The following is a 24,394-nucleotide window of genomic DNA, read 5'->3' as shown; positions in this document are numbered from 1 at the left end:
CCTACGCTGGGGGCCCACATAAGGTGTTGCAATAGTGTAAATATAACAAAGCCAGACACCGATTGTTTCCTTTGCTAGGTAAAATCAAAGTGTCTTTGGTAAAATCAATGTACAGAATAATCGGATGAAACAACTAAAGTAAACTAGGATATATTAGAGCCAATGAATTCGTAATTTCCGACGAAAAGGGCCGGGAAAAAATACCCCTCATAACAAGTCACCGTCATAACAAATCACCGTGTTGGCGGTGAACAAATGAGACACCGATTGTCAAATTGTTTTGGTAATCATCGCATGTCGATTCATGTCATTTGTACAGGGTACTTTAACACAAAAATAAGGTAAACCAGCTTACTTAGTGCTAATGATTTTGTGATTTCCCACACGAAGAACGTTCTCAGAAATAATCCGACATGCTGATCAGCCCATCAACAATCGGCACCAAAATTGATCACTCCTGTCACGGTAAATTCGGTATGTTTTACGAGTTTTTTTCTCCAAATCCCAACATATATTTACACATGTAGGCGAATTTTGTCAGCTCTGTGTAAATAGATATTTTTACTGGGAATGTGCCCCATTTTACGTACGAGAAGCCCTTAAACAACGTAGTAGTCATCAATACACATAGACATCCTATACCTACTAATCGACTTGATAGCTTCGTAATTTGGGGAAGGTGGGGGTGAAAGTGCACCATGCAAGTTTCCAAATGTGTAAAGGAAAATAAAGGAAAGAAGTACAATACAATGTTGGTAAGCGATACAAAGGAAATATCTCCTTACGGCAGCGGCTTGATACAACTACATTGATGCTGGAGGTCACCATATTTGTTCTCGCGTTCAATAATACGGTGATAAATCAGGATTCACAAGTACAACGAATTTACACAACATTTTACCATGAAATCGAACCTACCAACCATTTTCATATCTTCAACACTGCCATGGTTTTGGCGATGATGAATCTCACATTCATTATTTTCTTGACTGGGCTCACACAGGGTTCAATGTTCCGTGGCTTGAATGTAATTGTGCACCACACGTGAATGTAAACTAGCTTGCACAGTAATTCGTTTCACAGTCATTGAGGTTATACATTTGTTCAATTACTTATTTATTTATTTACATATACGATAATAAAAAATCATACATGTAATTTCTTAGACCTTTTCATAATGTAAACTGATACATTTCCTCTCCCGAGCGCTTGCTTCGTTTTTGTACAACACACTGGAAATAACAAAATGGCTGACACCATCATAAATTGCTGGTCATAAAAAATAGAATACGCATGCCCATCATTATGCAAATTAGTCCACTCACCGATTCCTATTAGTTGTATTCATGCAATTGGGCAGAAAAAAATGTAAAAAAAATAATAAATCAAAGAAAGCATAGAAAGAACTCCCATGTGCTGAGAGTATTGGAGACACATTAAATATAATTCGAAATTACTTAGCTGAAAACTAATTATGCAAATCAGAAAATTAATATGAACAGATTTTAGTGTAAAACTAATGAGGTCTGCGCAATGTAACAGAAAATCTATGTTTCCAAGTTTAATTGAAATGTGATTAGAACCAAAAAATTATGAATTATTATGCTTATTAGGGAATTAATATGAACAGATTTTTACCCCAAAATAATTAGGTTTGTACATTGTCCTAGAGCATCTTTGTACTAAGTTTCATTGAAATGGAATAATTAGTACTTTAGATATCAGTGTGAAAGCTTAAAATTGGTTAATTATGCAAATTAGGTAATTAATATGTACAGATTTTAACCCACAATTATCCAGGTCTGTCTATTGTCCTACAGCATCCATGTACATTCATTGATATGTGATGTTTAGTACCTGAGATATCAGTGTGAAAGTTGGTTAATTATGCAAATTAGGTGATTAATATGCACAAATATTTACCGGAAACTAATTGGGTCTGCATAATTCTAGATTCATTGAAATGTGATGATTAGTACTTTAGATATCAGTAGAAAAGCTGAAAATTAATTATGCAAATTAGTTAATTAATATGCACAATTATTTGCCCTAAAACTAATCAGGTCTCTGCATAGTCCTAAAGGATCTATGTACCAAGTTTCATTGAAATGCGATGATTAGTACTTGAGATACCCGTGGAAAAGCTGAAAATTAACTAATTATGCAAATTAGGTAATTAATATGTACTGATATTACCATAAAAACTATCAGGTCTGTGCAGTGTCAAATGACATCTATGTACCAAGTTTCATTGAAATGTGATGATTAGTACTTTAATATCAAATGCTGAAAATTAATTAATTATGCAAATTAGGTAATTAATATGTACTGATATTACCATAAAAACTATCAGGTCTGTGCAGTGTCATATGACATCTATGTACCAAGTTTCATTGAAATGTGATGATTAGTACTTGAGATATCAGTGGAAAAACCGAAAATTGACTAATCATTATGCAAATTAGGTAATTCGTATCCACGGATTATTACCAAAAACTAATCAAAACCTAGCATTAGTTCAGAGCATGTATGTACAAAGTTTCATCAAAATCCAATGAGTGATTGTTTAGATATCAGTGGAACAATCATGGAACAGCTAAAAATCAGCTAATTATCATGCAAATTAGGTAATTAATATGCACGGATTTTTACCAAAAACTAATCAAATCTGTGCATATGTTCAGAGCATCTATGTACCAAGTTTCATCAAAATCCAATGAGTGGTTCTTTAGATATCAGTGGAACAGTCATAGAACAGCTAAAAATCAGCTAATTATCATGCAAATTAGGTAATTAACGAGCATGGATTTTTACCAAAACCTAATCAAATCTGCGCATTGGCCCAGAGCATCTATGCACCAAGTTTCATCAAAAACCGATGTATGGTTCTTGAGATAGCAGTGGAACAGTCGGACACACATACACACATACACACATACACACACACAGACACACAAACTGCAAAGACTCCCATTATGTGCTTCGCACATGGGAGTCAAAAAATACATAAAAAATGCTAAATTTTAATTAAAATGTAAAATACAACAATGAATTGCAGCAGCCAATCATTAGTAACATTCTTACCAAGTTACATGAAAATCGTTTTAATGCTTCTTGAGATATAACTGAAATAGCTTAAAATTCACACATTATTATGCAGATGAGCTCATTAATATGCATGGATGTCAACCAAAAACTAATCAAATCTGCGCATTGCCCCAGACAAGCTATATACCAAGTTTCATTGAAATGCGAACATTGGTTCTTGAGATATCGATGGAACAGACACACACACAGACAGACAGACAGACAGACACACACACACACAGACAGACACACTAACTGCAAAGACTCCCTTTTTGTGCTTCGCACACGGGAGTCAAAAAGGTTATACCAAATATATGAAAGTTTGTTTTATATGGCTCTTTTCGTCTTAATAGACTGTCAAAGCAGCATGTAGTTGCTGCTTGCCTGGGCTTTGGATATGGAGAAGGTGCCTAGCCCATAGAACACGTTTCCCCCGCTCGACACAGATGATAAGAGACAAAGGAAAGACAGGGTCAATACGTTTGAGAATCAGCTGAGTTACAGGAGCTGCCAGTGATCAAATTGGTTAAGAAACCTATTTGACCACTGCTTTAGGGGCTCTCCCTCCGGATTTTCTTATAGGGTTTACTCCCTTAGCCTTTCATACTCCTGTATGTTCCTACAAGGCAGCAGTGATTTATTATTTCTACAAATCACACTGTGGGGCATAGCTAATGGCGTTGTCCGATATGCCATTAATGCCAAGTTTGAATCTACTAATTTTTTAATGAGGTACTTAACAGTCCTGACACCCATTCAATTTCTCCATTTGGCTATATAGCGGACTACTGGTCACAACCCTAAACCTGTATTTCTTAGCAAATGTTTCCCATTCCCAGCTTGTAAACTGAGGCCTTTTATCCGATCTGAACTCATCAGGTATCCCATGAAGCAAACATTGATTTAAATGAACTATTACATCACTACTGTTACTTTTGGAAGTGAACTTTTAATTTGGCAACTTCCACGAACCTTGAGTAATGATCCACAACGAGGAGATACGTGGCATTCATCTTTTTTACTTTCTTTATCTGGTCTAATGGCATAAGGAGTTCTGGACAAAAGATCTGGTATAATGAGATCTATGCAAGGTACATGAAATATATCAAAATAGTATCTCATCAGTCTAATTCAGAATCGCTGTATTTTAAGCAAGAGCTCATTCAATTCCTTTTGTCCAAAAGGGGATAAAAGAGGTTTGTGGTCAATTTGAATATCAAAATAGTATCTCATCAGTCTAATTCAGAATCGCTGTATTTTAAGCAAGAGCTCATTCAATTCCTTTTGTCCAAAAAGGGATAAAAGAGGTTTGTGGTCAATTTGAATTATGAATTTGAGACCAATTAGAAAATTTGTTAATGTATCACATGCCCAAGTGCTTCCTTTTCAATGATGGCATAATTTTGCTCAGTTTTGGAAACAGATCTTGATGCACAAAATACTAGTACTTATTTCCACTCCCCACTTGTTTGCTTTTGAAACAAACAAGCATCTAAACCAATTTTTGAAGCATCACTGGCAACTTTAATTTAGGATCATACAGAGCAAGACACAGCCTATTTGCACATACCAATTTAATTTCATTAAAATGTGTTTGTAGTAGTTTTTTAATGGGATGGGTAAGGTCTGATAATTTTGGTGAAAATTAGCCAAGTTGGATTACCATACCCAGGAATCTAATACTGGGAATCAAATAACAATCTATCAGGTCTGTTAAGTTTAACACCAAGGACTAAAGTTGAGTACATACTCTCAGGTAAAATAGTAACATCTGTACCTGTCTCTATAGCAAATTAACCTTGCACTTATTAACATCTAATTCTATGTTCCAAATAGAATCAGATTGTCCATTAGCAGTAACATTACCATAAAATGCGTAACTTATATTAGCCAAGTCCTCAGGCTCTGAATTAGAGTCACTAGATGTACTGCTTGGATGATCAGTTCCATTTGTAACATGCTGAACACATTATTATTAGCTGGTCTATTTCCACATCTAAAATACTTGTTATTTTAGTTCTTTGACGGCTTGTACTTCGATCTGATTTTTGTATAACACTTCATCAATATCTGCCTCATTTTCTTTTGGCTCATCATCTTCTTTTGTTCATGTTCTTTCTCAACTTGTTCACTCAATCTTACTGTAGTCTTGGCTTTTTCTGGGGTTAAATCACAGTTGTAGTTTTCTCTGGAGTTTCTTATCACGTATTCCAACTACAATACAATCTCTGATCAATTCCTCTTTCAGGTTACCATAATTGCAATGTCCTGCTAAAAGGTATAAACCAGTAATATATTCGTCTACTGTCTCACCTTCTCTTTGTTTCCTTTTATTAAATTTAGATCGTTCATAAATTATGTTTCTTCTGACTAAAAAGTAATCATTGAATGTTGCTTTCACCACAGTCTATTCTGGCCAATCAACTGCTTCTTCTTCTTTTTCTTGAGGTACAGGGGCAGGTGGAAATTCAAAACAATTGAAAAATTCCTCTTCACGGTCACCCATACAGTAAATCAGTGTATTTATTCGTACAGATTGCGGTTTCTCACCAATGTTCAAATCTCTTGATCCATTCTTTCCTATGTTCCCTTTGAATGAAAACTTTCCAGGTGGGATTATTTGAAACTGGGTAGCCATATTTGATCTTTCAATAATTGTACTAACATCAAAACCCAACGTCTGTAGGTAAATACTCTAATCAAGCTTAGAATGGTCAGAGTTAATTGTCCTAACAAACAAGATTTTTCGCCAATTTTTGTCAGCAATAATTATGAGTTATCACTGAATAATTTTGACTACGATGATTGATAACAAGATCACTTCACAGTAACACATTTTTGTGCACTCAAATTCAGAATGTAGAAAGTCACGTTATATGATAAATCTAATGTTACTACCGGTATGTCATCTGCTTGAGTAAAGGGGCATATGCAATTACACTGGAGGCTGGTGTGTTAGGGTTTTGTTTAGGGGTGAGGGGGCCAGGAGGAACTCATCCCAATTTTCTTGAATGTGACATGAAATATAAAACATGTAAAAATAAGAAAATAACAATATTTTTACTTCTGAGTAACATTCTATCTTAAGGTACATGTAGATGCCAACTCATAATTTTTGAAAAAGTTGGTCATAAATCGCATGACAATGTTCATTGGTTTATTATGTAAATTGTTAAGCTAATGTCCTATGGCACCATAAATTAGAATTCTTTTGTGTGTTACAGTGACATATTCAGAAAAACTTGTTCTAATATTTTCCAAAAATCGCTATTTTTAGAACAATTCCATAGAGCACAATGTTAAAGGAAAATTGCATTTTTTAGCACTTTTTAAAACATGGATAAAAAAAAATAATTGAGGACAACAAAAAGTACCCCATCATTCACAATATGTAATTTTTTTCAGCCTGTGTCACCAGCCTACAATTTGAGATATAGAATAATATCTGCCATAGAAACCTATGGTAAAAGCGTTATAATACTGTCAAAATGGCCAATATCCACTAAAATTGAACAATAATTTTTTCGAAAATTAAGCTGGTGATCCCAACTTTATTTTAACTCCATATCTTTATATTGCCCAGAAGTACAATTATTGGAAAATGAATAAATTCTGGATATTTTTTATTTATCAGGAGGCCTCTACCGTAACACATGTCAGTTGAAGGGGCGTTATGTAAGTAAGTAAATAACTTTATTGATTTTGTATCCTTATTGGGATCTTGAAAATAATACAATAAAGAATGTTGTTTAAATAAACAACAGCTAGCTAAAAAAGTAACAAACTAAAGTAAACAATTAGAAAATTAGATCAATAAGTAAAACAGAACAAAAGTAAAAAAATACAAGAAATGTAAAATTGAGTGATTATTTTGGGGCAGCTGGTGGTTTTTTCAGTGTAATATCTCTGCGGTTAAAGCAGTTAAAAATGTATTTTGCATAGTCAGTGATTTCTTTGTTGTCGGTAGAGGTGAGAATTTTTATCATGATTTCTTCCTAAGCTACACCAGCTGAGGATAAGTTATGTTCAGTGAACAGTTTAATCCTCTCCTCTTGGTGTAGTTTGCATTTTAGCAGAAAGTGTTTCTCGTCTTCTACTTCATCAAGATCACAGACTTTGCATTTTCTATGGTCAATGTCAATATTTTTGTACCGCCCCATTTCTATCTGTAAGGTATGGGCACTTATACATAGTTTTGTTAGGGCTGACCGATGGTTGGGATTTTTAACTACTGTTAGATATTTTTCATAGGTGTAATCCTTTTTCAGTAATCTGTAGGTTCTAAGCTTGTTTTTATGATTTTTAGATTTATTGTCATCATACATGCTGTTTTCAGCGACTGTTTTAAAACGTTTAATGAGTCTATCTAAAATTGGATGAAGTAGACTGTAATTGCTGTTATGTTTACATTGTGTCCATGCGTCACCAAGGTCTAGAAAGTTCAGGATGGTTTTTATTCCTGTTACCCAATTTTGTACGCCTGCATCATCAAGCTGGATGCCCAGCTGGTAAGCTTCATGAACTAATGTATTATGATCCATGTCGTTTAATCGCATCCAATATTTCAGCATTTGCCTTATACTTGAGATGGCAAGTGGAAGCCTACCAAGCTCAAGCAAGCATGCTAAATTTGTTGCTTTGCTGTTTGTAAGAGGGCCCACATTTTCAAAGTGGCGGTGGGGCTCACGTTTCTGTGAAGAAAATTGGGAGCGAAGAGGAAAAAAATGCATGAAGACTTTATAACGAAAAACATGTGAATACAAGAATGTTGTCAGGCATATGTGAATTGCAAATACATCCAGTTCACTCCCCCACACTTGTTGTGTATGTACTTACCAATGTCGACTGCAAAACGTTTTGCATTTTTAAGATTTCTAAATACTTGATCTGGTAGGAGTTCAATACTTCGAGCATAACTGGAATGCGATTCGGGAGAGTCGGCCATAATCATGCAGCGTTTCAAAAGATTTGAGACTGTGACTGGCGTGACCTTTTACGAATCTGAGTCTACTAATCCAACAACTATTCATCCTAGACACAAATAGTAAACGCACATTATTCACAGAATTAACAGTCAATGACTACTAATGCATTTAACATGTTCACGTCACGTCATTGACAATCATTCTATAAAACCTGCTAAAAAATAATTGTCTGACCTGGTTCACTAATGTAAACAAACAAAAAAGGACTTTCCCAAACTGATGAGTGTGACGTCATATCGAGGTGCCACAACTCCTTATCTGCTTGCATTTTATTCCTAAACTCTAAACCAGTTGAGCAATTTCACATTTAACATTTCCGCAAATCATACATTTCAGTCTAACTTGAAAAGACAAAAAACTGTTTACAGTACTGATTTTTATATAGTTTTCTCTGCTGGGAATTAAATAACACATATACTGTTGTGAATAATTATTAGTGGCTTGGGGGGTTTTACAGTCATGAAAGAGAAAGTCCGCCAACATAGTAAAAGTGGTGAATTGATCAACAAAGGGAATCTTCTCTGGTGTAGTGTTGTTTTCACATATGTAGATGATACTGCAGTACACGTAGGACAGCGATGAACCACTGAAACCCGGCGTGTATCTAATATTCCCCGTGATATGTAGAGTAGTTATATATTCTTCGGTAACACTGGCGGCAGTTCAAGTTACACCAGAGTTACACACAGACAATGTATCCTCGTTCACAGCAGTGTTATTGGCTTGCATGGTGTTTTTTTGTTATTTCCATATATTACCCAGGTATTTTATCATTTTACTAACTTTAAACGAGAGTAAATTTCGTACTGATTGGTATTCATAATACTGCAAATATTTTACACTCCCTTTTTTATTCCCCACATATTCCACTGAACTAGTATCAATATTTTACACCACAGTCAGTGACAGTCACTTTGAGGGCTGAATTCCTAATAATTTGATTAGTACTATCAGAGGTACATTACTTGGGGTTTGCAACTACGGTGACATGATACCAAGATCCCGTTACAATCTCGCTCTCGCATAAGCATTCCAACTCAGAAAAATGCGAATGCGCATGCCCAAGGTAACTCGGATACTGGGATGTCCAGGTGGATCAAAATAGCTGCTCACGATATGACGGATTACGATAACTATATTTTCTGTACATTTCTGATGTATTACATTTTGTCACTATTAATATTTTACGCATTTTTCCATCACTACACACCATTTACGGTATGTACAGATCAAATTATTGGGATTGTCACCCGTTGAGTCAGTGGTTTACTTGCATTCAAGGGGGGGGGCAAGGGTTATTTGTTGTGTCATTTTTCTCAGTACGTACAAGAATTTACATCCAAATAAAAAAAGTCGTAAAGAATAATCCAGGGAAACTGTAAAACGACTAGATGACACAATTCACTGCAAAATTCAATTTTCACCGTAAACTGTAAAAAATTCTTTTTTTTTCTTGTAAATTGTAAAAAGCCCTTTTTATTTCCCGTAAAACTGTACCAGCTACCCCCCTTGCCCCCCCCCCCATTCAATACATTGTCCAGCAAATATTGTGTATACTGTATATAGGGCTTGATTATTTGCTGGGTTATGTCACAGGGAGGGACTGTGGTTATGTTTTATTTTATTTGATATCTAAATACACTAAATTAAAACCTAGTGAATATTTACATGTAATGTTTAAAATGAAATGTATTGATTTAACCAGTGAATTTAAAATCTGCTGAGATTAAGAATGTTTTCTTTAGGTAGAGATGCAGGTTCGTTGGCACTTGGGAGTGAATTTTTTTTTTTTTGCTTTTTATTATCCCAACAGTCTTGGCTATAGACTGTTAAAATTTTGTAGAATTGTGAATAGTGGAACATACTCAAAAAACGATTTTAAAATATAGATAACAGGTGCAAACATTCTCTCTTTTGAATGCTTAGCAAGATTTAGCAAGGCTGTACATAAATAATAAAAAAGAAACATGGTGAAAAAAAGAAATGACGGGATCTCCATATTATGCACTATATTTAACTTTTAACAAAACGATAGTACATTTAAATTTGGAACTGTTACAGCCATTTTAATTATGAGCATTAGCAAACTTCTTACTGAGTGAATTGTTATGCAAATTAGCAATTATCTCAGCTTCTTTTTAGTGCACATCTATTACATTATTTCTATGTGTAAATGTCAGTCTGACTGACATTTACACATAGAAATAATCAAATACCTCTTGACTGTAGACGAAAGTAAATTTAGTAAATGATGCAGTCGTGCCGAGCCTTGTGGGTGCTTGCCGCATTGCATTATGGGTGCTCTTTCTTGCTGGTGATTAATAACCTTTTATTCTTTTATTCATTCCTGGCATACATGTAGTAATGAAAAAACACATTGCATAAATCTAATCACCACATGGAAATCTAGTTTCATGGAACATAGAATGTGCAAAATGTTATGAATTGATAAAATCTTTTTCTGCCAATATATATTTGGATGCAGGATATCATTTACATAATTTATTTATTTGATATTATAATTTTTGTTCTATTTTAGGTTCTTGTATTAAAAGCGATTGTCAATGTACGTCAACAGAATATCATTGTATTTGTACATCATATGTACAGAACACAACTGTCCAAACAACAGCTACATTGCACATGTGTGATCAGCCATTTGCTGCAACATTTCAAGTTGATGTAAGTATTATATTTTTCTCCACAATATACATGTACATATAGCTATTATATTTTCTAGATGTGTATAAGGTGTAGTTGGGATTTCCTTGAGGTGGAAACTATATTCCATCCAAAAGCTAAAGTACATACCATTAAACTATGAACCAAAGTTACATGTACATAGTGTTGATCATCAGTAATTGTAGTTGATTGTAAAATACTGTTCTGAACAAAAGTTGAAATCTGATCAGAGACGTGAATCCAGCGTGTATATCTTATAAGTAAATGCCTTTGACTCAATATGTACATGTACAAAACAGACAAAATACAGAATATTTGTGCAAAGTACATACAAGAAGAATTATACAGTTACAAGTATGTAGTAACTTAATACCTTTCCAAGCATTTCCTAACATTTTGTGTTACTTTTAATGTTCATTTGCACATGCAATTTAATGCTCAACACTAATAATCAAATAGTTTGGCTTAGCTACGATAATTTTCTTTTTTATTAGAATTTGTTTTTTCAAATATATCACATTCATTGCAAATATTTGCAATCTTAATATGTGAAAATGTGATTGTTTTTTGTCAAAAATCAATTTAAATGTTACTCAAATCAAGTACGCAATAGTTGCAATCAAATAAATTCTTTATGCCGAAGAAATTTTAAATTTGTAGTTGTATTTTGTGTCAATCGTAGCAGCCACCTCCACCATCCCCTCAAAAAATAATTCCTTCTGGACAGGGCTGCGCGATCGGCAGTCAACCGCACATTTAGACTCGATCTTTTTCCTTGTAAATGGGAATTGTTTGTTAATTATTTTCTCCAATGAGTACGCTGTGATTGGCTGTAGCTTATACAAGATTTGAACGGGATTTATATAGGCATTGGGTCAGATACTTGTTTGGCATTCGCAATTACAAAAACTTTAAAAAACTATAAACAAATAAATAATAGATCCAAAAAATAAATAAAATTAAATTAAATTAAAAAAAAAATTAAAAAAAGCCAAAACTAGGATCTTATGAGTAATTGCTTATCTTAGCATCTGTTTGTTTTCAAGGTAGCTGCAGTTAATGTTCATTTTGAACACACATTTACCCATGAAGATGAAGCATTGAAGGTCACGGATTGGAATGGATTTGAGCTTCATGTCAAGCTGAACTCTACTCATCCCCAAATCTTGAAAGTCAAGGTCAGTTTTAACTTAAAGTTTTATTAGTACCTCTATGCAGTGTTCTCCCCAGAAAAATTGCATACAATATTGGCCAATTTGCATAACAATATAGCATATCACCGGGGGTGGGAGTGGGTAATGACTAATATTGTGTTCATTGTTATGATAAATTGGTTCTACTTTTTATCCAAAATTAAACAGTTGGGATCCCCTACTCTATAATGGTCTGGGAGAACTCTGATGTTACATCTGTATGTATCCACATTTGTATCTGAGACAAGTATTCACTACGTTCAATTACCCACCATAGACTCCGGTCAGTCAAAATGACTACATGTATTTTGAGCTGTAGGCATTAAACTGCGATTCAGCCAATGACGGAGAGAGAAATCTAAGTCAGGGGAAGCCTCATGACCTCAAGATTTTCCCCTTACGTCATGAACCAAGTGACCGAGGTAATGAGGCGACGCCATATTAACTTCCAAGTCAGTCTTGTTTCTCTCCGCACTGAGTTAGGTGCGATAAAAACGGTGCGATCAGTCATCCGATTTTGTCCTGTCCGAGTTTTTGGTCTGACTAGCTGTCACCTACGTGGCAGCCGGTGCTGTGGCTAGTAGGATAAGTCTTTCTTATTTTTTTACCCCTGTGTCGTCTTTGTGTGCAATGTGTGCAATGCTTACAAGAAAGAAAAAAACTCTGGTTACGCATTTGGCCACGATTTGTTGATCCCTTTGTGTCAGCCTTTTAACTGTAATTCGTCCGTCTCATGCATGTCATTTTTTACCAATGTGTTGTTAGAAATGGATAGCAAGAAGGGTAACACGCTCTTCACCTTTGTTTTTTTTTGGTCACCAAAGATCGAGGCGATCATACGGTAGTTGCCACTGGGAATTACCAGCTTGCAATCCACATAGCAATGCTATTTGTAGTTCGACTGTGTGCGGGGCTCGGGGTTTTGCCTAGTGTTTTTTTTGTTTTGTTTCAACTGGGGTTCCGAGGCCTGGGATGCTTTCCCAGGCCGCGTGCAAATTACTGAGACTGACAGCGTTGCTCTAGCTTGTAGCAGTCGCATGTACAGTACAAATGTAGAGGGAGCAGGTTGCCTCCACTGCAGTTGCCTCTTGTTTTGGCAAGCTGGAAGAAGCACACCAGCAGGCTATATTTGCATATTCTGTTGGACCCAGGGACAAGGGATTAATTTTGTTTTCCTGAGTCCTGCCCCCGCTACGGGTCACTCCTCCTCGAGGACCCGCAGACACTTCCAGAGGGGACCTGCCCGGCCATCACCGTGGGTGCAACCGCGGGCGGCCCCTCAGAGTCTGTTCTTCGTAATGACTTTGTGAGCCACGCCACGGGGTGAGGGGGGAACATCGATTCTTGTGACCCGATGTTCAACCCCCCCAATCCTGAAACAGTCACTCTCGATAGCACTGTCTCTTCCGGGATCCAGACGACGGGATCCAAAGCAATACCAACTGCAGGACTCTCCTGGTCTGGCCGAGTGCTGGACATAGGGGGGAACGCAGAGACAGTGTTGATGGGTGGACCTTGGTCCCCTGTGGGATAGAGGCCTAAGCCTAGGGTAAGGCAATTTTATGCTTAACCCTTTCTGCTGGACCAAGCGCTACCCGATCGAGCGGTGTTTGAGACCGGAGCCAGCAGAGTCTGGAGTCAAATCTCGCGCCCGATCGGATCCTTCGGTTCCTCCCCCGACCCTGGTACCACGAATTTTTAGGTTCGATGGGACGGGCAAAGGAGGTGGCCGCGTTCATGGAATATTTTCGACCCTCAACTGATGTGGAACCGCCGAACCCACACATCTGTCGCACTGATTGCGCCTGTGTATTCCAGTTTATAGGCAGCGCGTGACCAATCCCTGGACTCTCCAGATGGCGATACACAGTTACAAGATCCCGCTGCAATCTCCACCCCCCGGCACCCCACCCCCCGTTCGGGGCACTACCAGGGGGACCCCCCCCCCAAAGCGGGAGCAATCCGACAGGAGGTAGATAGTGTGCTTACAAAGGGCGCTATACACAGGATAGGGTACCCAGTGTTAAGTCCGGGCTTCTACTCACAAGTATTGGTGGTTCCAAAGACTACAGGTGGCTGCGCCCCGTTCTGGACTTAAGCAGACTTAAGTCAGTACCGTTAAAGTCCTAATATAAACCGCATACGTAATAGTAACCGCACCCCCAATTCCGGCTTCGGGGTTAAAGAGTTTTTAACAAAAATTGAAAACTTGAAAAGTACCTATTACTAACCGCACCCCCAATTCAACAAGACCGTGACTGACTTCATTGTTTCAACCAGCTGTTCCAAAACGGCATTGTTCCTAATCCTATTCTTTGTTTCGACAACATGCCTAAAAATATTCACACCTATTTATTGTTCAGCGGTGATAAGATGTCAGACAGGCAATGAAACTGCTTTTGTTCTGGCGGCGACCTCTGTCAATACTCTTTCTGAATACGTCTGTGTTTCGTAAGTTTTAGACAATTAGCTTTTATCACCGTAAAAGTGTTAAACTGAGCATTGAAGAATAATTTATCTTTCGAAAACAAATAATTTCTTGATTTAAAAAAAAAAATCATGCCGTTTTCCCATGGAAATCAAAGGCAAAAGATCGCACTACATTATCGGTAAATCTCTTCCGTGTTGCGTTCACCATGAGGTCGCTGAACTGTCATTAACATATTTAAATGAGCTATGTAATTTAGACACGTGGGCACCATCCAGCATTTTGATTGGTTAATTAGCGACTTGACCTATCCGGTCAATAATACGTCACGTGAGCATTCAAAAGCATGGCGGATATCGTATCGGCTGTTTACATGTGACTGAAATCATTCGCTTACGGGGAAACTAAGTTGAATTTTACTTGCATTTTATAACAATTCAACGAATATATTTTTCGTGCGTTATTGTAATCACTACTAAATAATAATCACCAATATCAACACTTCAAAAACAAGTAAGTTATTCACTTGTGACCAGCAGCATGGCCGGATCGAGCTACCGTTATGTGATCATTTGCTACTAAGCAGTGCATTCGTGTTTTTATTTGAAACTTCTTTTAGAATATACTTTTCGTTACCAAGAAAATTAAAAAAAATAAATGCATATTACATTAAAAATACTGAGTATTTTTTGTATCATGTAGAATTTTTTTTTGATTGACTGTAATTTTTCAACATTTCGTAACGCCCTATTTTAGAACCAAAATAAGGCCTTTCATTCTTCCCCGACGCCTATTCAAGAGATTGTACGGTGTATTGTTTGTTTTGTGCATGTGTTGTGGACAAAAAATGACCACGCCCATTTAGTGATTGCAATATGTACGTAATAGAAACCGCACCCTGAACTTGAGCTTTTGATCCCAATTTTTAAATTGATACATTGTAATATAAACCGCGGTTTATAATAGGACTTTAACGGTATGTGCTTCCTGGAAACGCCGAGCACCGTATTATTCTCTGTGTGTTCTGTTTCTACTGGTTAGCCTCGCTTGATTTGAGCGATACTTACCCGCACATACTGATACACCTAGTGAGTCAGCGACTCCCTCGATTCGCCCAGCTGGGCCAAGTAGTCAAGTGCAGGGTGCTCCCCTTTGGGTTTTGCATGAAACAGTCAAGCAGACGCCCTCTCGTGCCGGCTCCGCCTCCAGAACGCGGAGTGGCGGATACCTAAATGGGTATATTCGGCGGTGGGATGGTCCAAGGTTAGATCTATTCACCACACCCCGGAACACCAAGCTCCCGACGTACACGACACTCCTGTCGACTCCAGGAGCTTGGGCCAGGGACACTTTTCCTCATTTCCAGCTATTCACCAGGTACTGGAGAAACTTCGACAGGAGAGCATCGGCACTTTGGTGCAGGTGGCGTCCAACGGGCCAAGCAAGGTCTGGTTTCCACTACTGTTGGAAATGTTAGTCGAAACACCACGGGTGCTTCCGGACTTCCGGATTTGCTGTCCCAACCGGACGGCGCACTGCCTTTGAGCCCAGCGGTGTACCACTTACATGCATCGAGGCTCTCAGTTGACTCACTCAGACTTTCTGAGTGGGCTGCCAATGTCCTGGCCAGGGCGAACAGGGATCCATCCCACCAACACAGCCTACGCCTCGAAATGACGTGCGTACACTGATTGGTGTAGTGGAAGGGAGATCCATGCCATCCCTCTGTTGGCCAGGCAGCTGACTTTTTCGTCCATCGAAATGAACTTGTCCTTTTGGCGATTGTTGACTATAGGTCAGCCTTATCACCCACCATTGGGATTCTCTGGGGACGAGGCTAGCCGGTTGTCCTACCAATAGGAGACTGTTTACTGTTGAATCAGAGGCCTAGGCCCAGAACGAGGGGACCAACCAATTTGAACTTATCGGTTGTGTTGGCCACTCTAAGCAGACTTCCCTTTGAGCCTCTCAGATCAGCACCACTCAAACTTTTGACGTGGAAAATAGTCTTCCTACTCGCCCTCGCCTCAGGTAGGCGTCGGGCTGAACTAGGGGCGCTGTCCTTCTCGGACAGGTGTGCCACCTTTATGAACAATCAAGTCGTGATAAAGACACTAATCAGGTTTCTCGCCAGGAATCAAATCCCAGGACACGATCCACAACTGATCAGGAGGAGTTGCTTCTGTGCCCGGTTCGAGTACTGAGTTTCTACGAGAGCCGTACTAAGGAGTTGAGGCATGGCAGCAAGCACAGGTTTATGTGTTATGGCCAGGGTAAGCAGGACAGAACAGCCTCCCCGACTTCCATGGCCAGGTGCATCACTCCAACCAGGCTCAAGGTTTTAACCGTTAGGCTTCCTCGACACAGGGTTTACAGAGACACCAAGTACAGGCACATGAGGTCCGTGCGATTGCTAACTCATTTGCTCTTGTGTCAGGTGCCCCCCTCGAGCATGTGCAGAGGACAGGATTCTGGAGAATGCAAACATCTTTACCACTTCTACCTACGAGATACCCATTCCATTGAGGAGGGTCTCTTTTAGGGAGGGTTCCGTCGTAAGCGGGTCAGGGTTTGGTTACTGACCCAGCCCGGACGACCTCAGGGATCCCTGCGCATACTAGTAGGAGATAGAGTACTCTCTGCTGCAGATTTGTGCAGAGAAGTTTCTCCCGCAAGTGCTTCTTGGAACCTTCCAGGTCTCGCTTTCAAACCTATGCCGTCATGCAGAACTGTTTCGGTCTCTTCTTTTGAAAGATACTTACCCAGAGTTTGGGTCTAGCGTCTTCGGGCATACCAAACCCCGTCACCGTTCAGCACTTGGCTTTGTTCCGGGGACAGCACTGGCAAGGTAGAACACAGTTTCTTCACTAGTCTCAGCTAGGTGGTCATACACAATGTAGGTAGAGGGTATTATCCTGGTCTGGGACACCCTTTTTATCGTTTTCGGTTTGATCAGAAACCTGCCACCTATCAATGTCTGACTCTGCCTACAGTTCAAAATAGTCATTTTGACTGACTGGAGTCTGTGGTGGTAATTGAACGTAGTGAATTTAGGCAGAGCGTTCTCAGAACCCGCCTTTTCACATAGTTCATACCCACTATTGACTCCAGGTCCCCCCGACCACCCCACTTTTTCCGTAGTGTTGGCGTAGTCCTCGGTGTGGAGAAAAAGAACCAGACTGACTAGGAAGTTAATATGGCGTTGCCTCATTTGTGACGTAAGGGGAAAATCTTGAGGTCATGGGGGTTCCCCTGACCTAGATTTTATTTCTCCGTCATTGGCAGAATCGCTGATTAATGCCTACAGTTCAAAATAGTCATTTTGACTGACCAGAGTCTATGGTGGGTATGAACTATATGAATAGGCGGGTTCGGAGAACCCTCTCCCTAAGTTTAAACTTTACAAACACATTATGTCATACATATACACAGGCATTTGTACCTGAGACAAGTTTGAACTTTATTAGTACTATTTGAATTTGAAATTCGCTGTGAATCTGTCAAAATCTTATTTTGTTGTCATTCATTTCTTCATCTACATTGAGCAAACAATATAATTATTATTTTAATTGTGAAAACAATCACATCAAAACATTTCTTATTTCGGAATTGTTATTAAATCACTGATAGCCAAAATAAATGGGAAAAAATATGATATGTTAAAGCAGCACATATCGCATCCTGTTTAATTCTCTGCATAAAATAAAAAAATTAGCCTGACATGTAGGCTAAATGAAACATCACAATTAATTTTCTTACACTAATATCTCTGAGAAAGAACATTATTGACTGTTTACTTTGTCTTCTGAAACATCACAATTAATTTTCTTACACTAATATCTCTGAGAAAGAACATTATTGACTGTTTACTTTGTCTTCTGAAAGTTCATAATTTTTTGATGTATTCAATGTTCTTTAGAAATGTATTGACTACTTGTGTAAACATTTGAGACACAAATTCAATATATGGCATTTATGCAGTTGTTTTGTTAATTCACTACGTTCAATGACCCACCATAGACTCCGGCCAGTCAAAATGACTATTTTGAACTGTAGGCATTAATAAGCCATTCGGCCAATGACAGAGAGATAGAATCTAGGTCAGGGGAAGCCCGATGACCCCAAAATTCTTTTTCCTTACGTCACGAACCAGGTGACTGAGGCCATGTGGCAGCGCCAACATAGCCCGATAATCACTTCTTTTTATCTCCGCACCGTACGGGGATGAAATTTAGCAGCTCTGCCTGGAAGGCCTGCTTTTTCCTGTCCAGGTTTCTGGCTTGGGTTGTTACCGCGGCCACTGTAACCAACATTGTAGCTGGTAGGATAAGTTTTCCTTGTCATTTTTACCTTCGTGTCGATTTCCTTTTTTGTGTGTAGCATTTTTCACAACAAAGAAAATGAAACCCGGCGACGTAACTTAATCACTTGTTGGTTTTGCTGCGTCACCTTTTCCAACTGTATTTCACTTCCCTCGTTCATGTCGTTTTCATTTTTACCTTGCCCGTACCATCAAAGATGCATCCACATTTTGAAAAGAAAATTGTACTAAAATATATGTATTCTGTATTCGACAAACAGTTCATTTGACAAATGAAAACTCACAGGAATATGTTTCAGCAGATTGCAGTGTTTGAAGATGTAGATTCTCAGGAGGCAACAGTACTGTTGACTTCTCCCTCCACTGGACACCAACTAACTATTTAAGTTGATTTGCATACAAAGCAGAGCTTGCAACATGATAGCTATTCATAGAGGGTGTTTTTTTTTACTTTTCATATAATACAGTAGTCACACAATGAGGCAGTTCATTAATAAGTCATTAATACCGAGAATAACACGGAAATATAACGCAACTCACCAAAAACAAATATGGCGCCACACACTAACATAACGACTCCAGTCCGACCCGAACGTCTTCGGAAAGCTCCGGAAATAAGGGACGTCCCATAGATAAAGTTCGCAGGGGGGAAAAGGTAAACCATAGTTATCAAACTCCACTCTATCTGTTTCTTTTATAAGGCGAGGTAACAGTTTATAAATTGAATAACACAAAGTCTTCAAATGTTCAATAGAAAATCGTTAACCCGAAACTTGAACAGTAACACAACACAACACAGGAACATAGTTGAAATTATAGTTTCTTAAATGTCCAAAACTCCTTCTTCCAGCGTCTTCATCAATTGTAGAGGAGATGCTCCTTTCTTAGTTAAACAGTCTGCCAACTGTTTAGTAGTGTCTGACCAGATCACTTCTTTCACCTGTTTACTTTCTACCAATTCTTTTATACCACTTACAAATGTATCTCAATTCTTAGTCTTTTCTCACTGACTAATTTGGTAGACCTAATTGCCTTATATAGAGATTTGCAATCTGTTATGCAGGTAAGTGATAAAGTTTCTGGATCAGGTATTCCTGTAGTCAGTTCAGCATACAGAGTGGCAATGAATACGCCTGCATCAATGGCATCAGCCATTGCCAACGTCTCTCCTGCTAATGTGCTTCGGACAACCCGGCGGATTTTACGAGAGTTCCAACATATTGGTGAGAACTTTCCTGATTGTCCCCGTAAGAAAATAAGATACCCCTCTTGACTGCCACCATCTGGGAGGTTTCCCAAGGACGCATCGCTGAATACAATGAGAGATAGTTTACCCTCTCCCAGATATTGAAACTTCAGAGGCACCGATTCTGATTTGACTTTTCTGATCACTTTGTTAACATCAAGAAGTGCTCTTACTGTCCCGTCCTTGACTCGCGATGCTAAACTACATGCATCATACAACACATCTGGTCTACTTTGGTGCGCTATCCATAATATCTGTCCAATTTTTGACCTCATTAAATCTATCTCTTTGTCTGTAAGAGGGTGGTCCTTTTGCTTAGCTCTGGATTTGTCAATATGAATCTGTCTTAGGTTATCTGCATAATCAGTCTGATGTAGAGCTATTCCAAAATCTTCACTAACTAGCCCGATTCCTATGTATTGGAATGCACAACTATCTTCTTTACCTATGGAAAATTCAGTTCTCACTTGATCAACAATTGAGGATTCAAATTGTTTAGTACCGCCCCATATAAAATCATCAACGTGGCTTGCTAATATGCCAACGAGACAACCATACTTATCCATCCAGTAGAAAACTGCAGGGTCTACCTTTGACACTGTTGCACCTAATCTTCTCATCACCGACCTTACTTTCTGGTACCAGTGTAAAGATGCATCACCCAACCCATACACACATTTCTTAAGATGCCATATAACGTTAGTACAATTTGCCTCTTTGGGTGGCTGGATATATACTTCTCTTCCAATTTCTTGTCCTTGTAGGAATGCTGTTTTTATATCCATTGAATATGGCTTCCATTTATTCTGTGCTAACAGCGCCAGAATCAGTCTTAACAACTCCTTTCCGCAGGTGGGGGAATCTTTAAGTATCTGATTACTCTCCATTTCTTCAAATCCGCGTGCTACAAGTCTAGCCTTCATGGTTTGTACACCTTGCTCTGTAGTTTTCAAAGTGCACACCCATCTGGTCGATATGCACTTTTGACCATCATCTGGAATTTCCTCATAGACGGCATTTAATTTCCAGTTGTTCAATTCTTTTGATTTGGCCTCCTCAAATGACAAGTTCTCACAAACCAACACATCTTCGTCATTCTTGCTCTCATCATTACTGGTAGGATTTATCACTTGAAGTTCATTAGCTTGTGTTAGATCTACAGATTGTTTGACACCTTCTAGCTGTGTAGGTTTTAAGTATTCTAGATTATACCAGTTACAATATTTGCCAGTGACTTTGCCACCACGATTCAGTACCTTGGCAGTAAGTTGCTCACCTGTATCTTTGTGTTTATATGCTATGGTGTTGCCAGGCTTAATTGCCAGATAGGTATTGGTCGTGTCAGCAATTGTAGGACTAGGATTTTCATCAGGTTCTTCATTCCTAGTTTCCATATCATCATCTGGTTCCATATCTTGAGTCTTTGTCACAGCAGGAATACATGCATTTCTTTCAGTTTGTATGCCTTCATGTTTACCACTGTCTACAGACCAAATTTCTCTTTTTAATCTGCACTGATGAACTCTAACTATCATTCCAGCATGACGTACAAATATCACAGCACCATCACATCCTATTACTACTGCTGGTCCTTTCCATTCAGCAGCACCCGGCCTTTTGTAATAGACTTTGTCCCCCATCCTCACTGATTCTGTAGCAGGTCTTACTTGCTTCCTTAGTGCTCGTCTAATTCTTTCTGAACATTCAGATTCTGTAAATATACGTCTCGCATTGTACAGACCAGAAATGTGTTTAGCCACAACTTCACTTGTTGTCATCCCTTCTAGAGCAGGAGGTTCATCAACTAGTGTAGAGGGTAGATTTGGGTTTTTTCCATAAACAAGTTGATATGAACTATATCCGTGTACATTACACAAACTATTCTTTGCTGACAAAGCCCAGCTAAGCGCCGTCTCCCAGTCCAAACTTTTTTCTGACTTAACTTTTCTCAGAATTTCTGTTAACGATTGGTTGTGTCTCTCCAGAAGCCCATTGCTCCATGGACTGTAAGCTGCAGTAGTTTTGAACTCAATGTTAAAATTCTCACACATGTCCATTACCTCCTTATTGTTAAACTCACCACCATTGTCGCTGAACAATCTCCTTGGTGCCCCATGAATGCTAATCCAATGCTGGATAAAGTTCTGTACATAAACAGACGGTTTCTTACTGGTAATTATGGATCCAGCACTAAATCTAGAAAACTCATCTATGATGTGTAAATACCATAGGTTACTTTCCAACTCATGCAAATCGACAGCTACAGTCTCGTTAAAATCAGAAGCTAATGGAAAACCAACTGCAGGCTTGGGAGATTGTTTTTTATATTTGAAGCACACTTCACAGTTGTCAATCACTTCCACCAGATTCTGAAAGACATTTTTATCTTTTGTGCCAGCATTCTCCAATAATTTTCTTAATCGTTCTGCCGAGGCATGCCCAAATTGGCGGTGCAGTTTTACCAGGATTTTCTTTTGATCCACTCTGTTTATATTCTCACCAATCAGTACCATTTCACTTTCAGTCACCTCAGGCTCTGTATCATCAGCCATCAAGGCCATAGCTTGTTGATCAGTAATTTTGTTCTCTTTGAATTTTCTGATGTCAACACAATAATGTCCGCTTGATGTGAATTCTAGTTTAACAGGCTCTTTGAACATTTCTGCTTTGTCGTTGCAAATATCTAATTTTGTCTCAGCTCTCTTTAATGATGTTTTACTCAGCAACAGAGGTATATCTACATCTACCACTTCTGTATCAATCTTGCAAATATTGTTTCCTATCTTTGCCGGTAGTATGACATTTTCCTTTGAAATTATCTTCTTACCATCACCAAATTTGAAGGCTTTATTACTGCATTTCCTGATAACCGCCTTTTTCTGTATGGTGTCGAGATCATCCACATAATTTTCCAGCCATTTCCTTCCACACACAGTGCGTGTACATGCAGTGTCAATTATAGCACACCCAAATGACTCAGTCATTAAAATCTCATTATCAGGCTGTTCTTTAGTAAGTAAAGTTATATTACATGTCTCATTAATCGGATCATTCTCTTGAACCATGCATGCCTTTTGTTCATCTTTGTCTGGGCAGTTCTTAGCCCAGTGGAATACTGACTGGCAGACCATGCATCTGGTTCTCTTCCCATATCTATCCAATGGATTTGTACCTCTAGGGGTTTCCGAGTTATCCGAATTTCTGTACTTTTTGGGTTGCTTATATGATGGAGAGGCCTTTTTGCCACTGGAGAACTTGGAATTATTAAATCTTTCAGTGACATATGCCGATTCCTGTTTTATCGTGATGCCAGAGGCGCAATTCCCGCTCAAATCACTTTCCCCAGTCACGTGATCCCCGGAAAAAATTCTCTTCAAGGCCGATTTCATTGATGCAAACTTTAAATCAGACGCCGCTGTTAACACCATTTGCCTCTCGGTCTTATCTAATTGGGCTTTATCCAACAGCTTGAAGGCAAGAACAGCATCGGGAAGGGTCATTTGGTACTTTTGACATTGGGTATACAGTCGTTCGTACTCAACGATAAATTCCGCCATCGGCATGTTTTCCTTTCTTCCGTAAGACTCAAATTTTGAATAGGCATCGTACGCAAGATCGACTGTTTCTTTCATAAATAAAGAATCCAGTTCTCTAAGCAAAATATCCAAACCATCTTCCTTATTAAGCTCACTTACTTCTATATCAAGCGCCTTCGCTTTGGCTTGGCCAGTGAGTGACAGAGTTACCGCTAACGCCTGTTTCTTTTTCTCGATGTCGGTCATCAGTCTCCATATTTTAACTTCATTTTTCCATGTTTCGTAAACCGCATCGGAAGCAAACACGGGTGGATTCTTGTAATTATTTGCCATGTTTATGCTCTGCTACCATTTAATAAGTCATTAATACCGAGAATAACACGGAAATATAACGCAACTCACCAAAAACAAATATGGCGCCACACACTAACATAACGACTCCAGTCCGACCCGAACGTCTTCGGAAAGCTCCGGAAATAAGGGACGTCCCATAGATAAAGTTCGCAGGGGGGAAAAGGTAAACCATAGTTATCATTCATAACTGTCTCAGTGAATCATTAATTTTTGACAGACACCTGTACAAAATACTTGGACAAAAGCCAGCTAAGATTTTCTGTTATCTTGCATGTTTTATGAATCTATTCACGTCTAAATGCAGCACTTTTTTTCTGCGATGAGACATTTGTTTTTATACTAAAATATCTGAATTACTTTGAACAAATAAGGCACCAATGTTTTTGTAAGATATTTACATCTTTTAAGGACATTCGGTAGATTGATTACTCACTGTTGTTTCAACCCCAAAACTTGTTTGTATTCACAATTAATTATGACAATGCATATTTATATTGAAACAAACTACTGTGGAATACTTTATTTTTGCTGGAATTAATTTTCGCTGAAAAGGCTTTTTGGG

At 38.5% G+C, this 24,394-nt stretch overlaps 2 protein-coding genes across 2 annotated transcripts in view; one reads left to right on the top strand and one right to left on the bottom strand.

Annotated features, from left to right (window-relative positions):
• Nucleotides 1–8,073, bottom strand: part of LOC102809554 (4'-phosphopantetheine phosphatase-like) — a 57,264-nt gene extending 49,191 nt beyond the window's left edge. The window contains exon 1 of the mRNA XM_085497806.1: nt 7,924–8,073. Within this exon, the coding sequence (XP_085353932.1) occupies nt 7,924–8,038 (115 nt within the window). The 5' untranslated portion in view covers nt 8,039–8,073. The remainder of the gene's footprint in view (nt 1–7,923) is intronic.
• A 459-nt stretch (nt 8,074–8,532) lies between these two features.
• LOC102809666 (uncharacterized) overlaps nt 8,533–24,394 on the top strand; it is a 32,708-nt gene continuing 16,846 nt past the window's right edge. Inside the window, exons 1-3 of the mRNA XM_085498437.1 lie at nt 8,533–8,834; nt 10,612–10,754; nt 11,801–11,932. Coding sequence (XP_085354563.1) covers nt 8,765–8,834; nt 10,612–10,754; nt 11,801–11,932 — 345 coding nt within the window. The 5' untranslated portion in view covers nt 8,533–8,764. The remainder of the gene's footprint in view (nt 8,835–10,611; nt 10,755–11,800; nt 11,933–24,394) is intronic.

Source organism: Saccoglossus kowalevskii, chromosome 1, assembly GCF_978046115.1.
Source record: "Saccoglossus kowalevskii chromosome 1, keSacKowa6.1, whole genome shotgun sequence".
Lineage (NCBI taxonomy): Eukaryota > Metazoa > Hemichordata > Enteropneusta > Harrimaniidae > Saccoglossus > Saccoglossus kowalevskii.
Note: the sequence above shows the minus strand (reverse complement) of the source record. Positions and strands in the feature narration are given on the sequence as shown.